The 4993-nt window shown below is 47.4% G+C and overlaps 1 protein-coding gene across 1 annotated transcript; it reads left to right on the plus strand.

Annotated features, from left to right (window-relative positions):
• The first annotated feature begins 1030 nt into the window (after positions 1-1030).
• On the plus strand, positions 1031-3065 carry SMIM34 (small integral membrane protein 34). Its single transcript, XM_084617695.1, has 2 exons — positions 1031-1231; positions 2227-3065. Exons 1-2 carry the CDS (start codon positions 1216-1218, stop codon positions 2664-2666), a joined length of 456 nt encoding a protein of 151 aa, XP_084473821.1. The 5' UTR covers positions 1031-1215; the 3' UTR covers positions 2667-3065.
• Positions 3066-4993: the final 1928 nt, after the last annotated feature.

The raw sequence follows: 4993 nt of genomic DNA on the forward strand, positions 1-4993 counted from the left end.
AATTCACAGTCCAGGTCAATTCCTCCTGTGTCTGACCAGGAGTTGGGAGGATTTGGGAGGAACCCGGGCCCGCCCTCTACTCCGGGTTCCAGCCCAGGACCCTGTGGAATGCAGCTGTCTAGAGTGCCTCCTGGAACAGCTGTGTGACAGCTACAACTCCCTGGGCTACTTCCCCAGGGCCTCCTCCCAACACCTTCTTTATTCTCACCATAGGACCTTCCTCCTGGTGTCTGATAATGCTTGTACACCTCAATCCTCCAACAGTCCGTGTTCTCACTCTCAGGTCCTACTGCCTCTTGCTCCCAACTCCTCGCACGCACACCACAAACTGAAGTGAGCTCCTTTTTAAAACCCAGGTGCCCTGATTAGCCTGCCTTAATTGATTCTAGCAGCTTCTTGATTGGCTGCAGGTGTTCTAATCAGCCTGTCTTAATTGTCTCCAGAAGGTTCCTGATTGTTCTGGAACCTTCCCTGTTACCTTACCCAGAGAAAAGGGACCTACTGAACCTGGGGCTAAGATATCTGCCTTCTATTACTCTCCTATAGCCATCTGGCTCGACCCTGTCACTATATATATGTATGTATGTGTGTATCTATATATCTATCTATATAGATATAGATAGATATCTGTATTTTGTAAGGATGTATTTGTACCAATCTAAATTGATCTACCATTGATATTTGTCCCAAATGCCCACTGAGGTTGTGATTTATTATAATCCACCTGCTACATTTTCGGTACCTGTCCTTGTGCTTGTAAATCTGTGCTTGCTATTATGAATGTGTCTGGTGTGAAGTGGAAAAGTCACACACTGGACTCGGGTCAGAGGGGCTATTTGAATGTTAATAGCATTCCAAATGGCCCAGTCACAACCATGAAGGCAAGGTAAACACAGCCATTAAAAGATAATAGTCCCAAAGAGGGAGGGAGAAGGTTAACCAGTGATCGTTAACCTGAGTCATTCAGGATGTTCCGGCAACTTCATGTGCCCAGTCGCAGTTAGCATTTCAGTTGATCAGGCTTCCTAATACTCACCAGGAAAGGGGCTGGAGAGGAAATGGCATACTGTCTTCAGTCAGGAGTAATCGTCTTCACAGGGTGAGGAGATGCTATAAAACAGCTCTCCAGGGAGAGAGGGTCCAGGCAAGCTGGCTGGAAGGGAAGAGGAAGGTTCTAACTGGAGATGCAGCCTGCCCTGAGGTTGGGTCCTGAGCATGATCTCTTCCCCGGGTAACCCATATTTAATACTGCTGAATGGCTTGCATGACTTTGCTGTGATTAAAGGGCAGTGCTGGTTTGAAGGAGCTTTCTCTATTGCCCACCTCAGATGTTTGATATTTAACTTATTTTTATTTTGGTTCTTGATCTCCTGTACTTCTTTAAAATAAGTGTTACTTTGGTTTCATATGATATGAATTGGCTCTGACTGTTTTCTAGTGGGGGAATCAATAGAAGGGGCCGGATCCTCAGCTGGCATAAATCAGCATGTCTCCATCTAAGTCAGTGTTGCTACACAGATTTGTGCAGTACCAGCTGAGGATCTGGACTGTAATATCCTCAGAGAATCAAGGACAAAGGAAAGAAGTGAGTTACTGGTCATATAGGGGAGAGAAATGGTGGCTTCTATTTATGAAGGATGTCAGAGAGGCTTCTGTGCGTACAGTGTGGGCACTAACTGGACAAAAAAACTTGTAGCTAACTTGGTACCATCACAGCTGTCAATGGTACATCCACTCATTGAACAAAGGTAGAATACAGCTTTTGTTTGCCTCTCACTTAGTGTTATTATTAATAATCATTTATTATTTTTAGTACAGTAATACCTACCAACCCCCATCACAGATCAGGGCCCCATTGTGCTAGATATTGTACATGCATGTTGCACACTGGTGTAATGCCACTAATTGCAATAGAGTTGATTCTGATTCAAGCACTGTGAAAAGAGAATCCCCTCCATGGAGTTTTCTGTTTGCTTTACCAGTGTAATAGCCAATACGTTCACCCCTTGATTTTTGCATGAACCCCTTGCTGACTTTATGGGAAGTTCTGTGCATGGAAGAACGGTAGATTGTGGTCAGTACATACCAACTGTGGTTATTACTTGTTTTGACTTGGGGCGGGGAAAGTATTCTAAAATGTGTTCATATCAGTGTCAGTTCAGAGCTGTCCTTGAGGAAGCCGAAAGCATGAAATAGGCTCCTTACAGTTGCTTTCTTCATTTCCAGAGTGGAATCATAAAATGGATTTCAATCATTCAGAAACAAACTCTGTTCTGCAGAATTTTCTCGAGATGTACGTGGAAGAGAGGAAAAACGTTAGGCTCAATAATTTCACCAGCCCGGCCTTGAAGGAGCAAGAGGAGATAACGGCCTCTTTTTACATCCTTATCATCGTTGGATTTTTTGGCTTCCTCCTTTTCTCCCTGATGATCAGCAATATTGTTTCCAACAAGCCTGAAAACTACATTGACTATCTCTATTCTGGGAAGTTTAACAGCCAGGGAATTGAAAGAGGACTTCAGAGAAAAGAAAGCAAAGACACGTCGGTAACAATTAGCGACGAAGTGATGGTGGACCCCAGCAACACTAGGGAACGGCAAAAAACTGACAGTAATAACAATGAGCCTGAGACACCAAGCCAAGAAGCAGCTCTGAGAAACGTATGAAAAAGCATTGATGGGCCTTCTTTAAAGAAGGAACAGGAATCGAAAGATGATTTTATTGTTCACAAAAGTGAGATACTGGTATCACTGTCTAATGTCAGGACATAGCACAGCTCTGTATGGTGCAAGCTTCCCACATGCAGCTGTGAAAGCACCTCCTCAATCCTGAAGTGCAACATAATGCCCTTGTGATGCCAGTGCTGGGCCTGTGCAGAAGTGACTGGAAATCAAGTCCAAACTTGTGTGACTCTTTTATATTCTCTTTTCTAATGTGTTTTTATAATGCGTCTCTCAAAAGAATGAAATGCCTCCCTCCTTATGCTCCTGTCTTGTCACTGCATGCGCTAGTGGTTTTTCTAGCCGTGTTGGCATTATTATTATTGTTCGTTATTTATTTATTTGGTTAGCACCAGCCACCTCTTCATGGCTGTATACTATACAAAAATAAAGACCGCCAATAGTCTCTGGCAAATGGTGCTGTGGTCTAAGGCAGGACTGCTATGGATCCACAGGGTCTTGTCTGTGCCTCCACCTGTAACCAGTGTCTTGGGAGTGAGCCCTTTAATGTGCCAGGCCCAGGGACCTGCACATTTCCACTAGGGCAGGCCTATCATCTCCAAGGCTCTGAGACTAGTCCTTAAGCAACAGCGATCCCTGACTCTCCCTCGGTGACTCCCTGCAACAAATCCAGACAAACCAGACTCCTGTGGGAGGCTTGTACTGTACCCCTTCAGGGCGCAATGCTCTCAGGGAGTATTTGCAGTGACACCAGGGAGCCTTCTCAAAATAAGGTAGCAGGTTATTAGTCACCTGGCATACAGCATCTGAAAGTCCTTAGGTGAGCAAAGAGACGCAGAGATTAAGCCATAGTCCATTCTGGCCAAGCCAGTGCCATGAGCCAGACAAGCTGTAATAGAATCCATCTCCAACTGCCTCACCCTACCTCTTTTTCCTTAGGCTTTGTCTACACTGGCACTTCGTCAGCAAAACTTTTGTCATTCAGGGGTGTTAAAAAAAACCACCCCCAAATGACAAAAGTTTTACCAACAAAAAGTGCCAATATGAACAGCGCTTTGTTGGCAGGAGTGTTCTCCAAACTGGTCTGGGGACGGAATTTGGCATAATTCCTCCCATCCCCCAGGAAGCTCCTTTGTATGTAGAAATAGGAGGGGCTACTGGTGCTGGAACTGTGGCCCCACCTTCTACTCTTCCTCTTTCCCCGGAGGCCCCACGTCCTGGCCAGGCTGGAAACCAGAGCTAGGCCATGGTCAGAGCTGCCCAGGGAGCAGCCCCTGGCCCATGTCCCCACCCCCTGGACTGTGCTGCCCAGGGCAGGTGGAGGGTCCGGGGCTTTCCACAGCAGCCCAGGCTCCCTGGGTGGCTCTTACCATGGCCTGGTTCCAGCTTCAACTTCTGGCCTGGCCAGGGGTCAGGAGGCCTTGGGGGAAGAGGATGAGTGGGGGAGCTCCACGGCGAGAGGGAGCTAAGGCCCACCTCAGCCCCCTCCCCCACACACACCAGGAAGAGGCTGGTGCCACTAGCAGGGACAACATTTTGCAGTGTAGGAGCTGATCACCTTATCAGCACTGCTGCTGCCGCTGTGCACCTGCCCTAGGCTACTACGTCCTTATTAAAAAGTGGACAGGCATGGCCTGCCCATATTTAAAAGTGGGGGGGGGACATGGCCCCCCCGGTTCTGGCGCTCCTGTCGAAAGCCCATTCAAATCAATGGGATTCACTTTGTTGACTTCAGTGGCCTGTGGATGAGGTTAATAGTTATGGCTAGGGGGTGGTGTGGCGAAGCAGAAGAGCTGTTATCAGGCACTGTGGCACTTCCCACAACAATTCCAGTGGAATTTCATTTGAGAATTCCCTCTGCATTTAATACTAGCCCAGCCAGCGGAAGCTGACAGGAATCCTCCACTCCTGCTTCCTTGTGGCAAGCAGGAAGTAGGGTACAAACACAGATGGGGTTCCAGTGGCAGCAGAATGCATGACGGCTTTAGATGCACTCACGTCTAATATTAACACGTTCTGACATTTGCCCTGGAAAGGAGGGTAGCTTAGCAAGCAGTAACTAGGTTGGATAGATGCCCCAAGAACCACAGCCTTCATGATGTTGGAGGGCAAATGCCCATGGCCACCTCTGCTGGGCCACAAAGCCCTGGCCTCCTCCACTAAGGGATAGTCCCTCTGAAATGCCACACACTTCAACTGCAGTGGGGTTTGCCGAGCCAGCCTATCCCTCCTGGACATTTTTCAGTGAGAGAGGGGGAGGATCACAGCCTTAAATGCCTCCGAAATACCTACTATACATATTGTTGCCCCTT

Source organism: Lepidochelys olivacea (genome assembly GCF_965140295.1).
Source record: "Lepidochelys olivacea isolate rLepOli2 genome assembly, chromosome: 1".
Classification (NCBI taxonomy): Eukaryota; Metazoa; Chordata; order Testudines; family Cheloniidae; genus Lepidochelys; species Lepidochelys olivacea.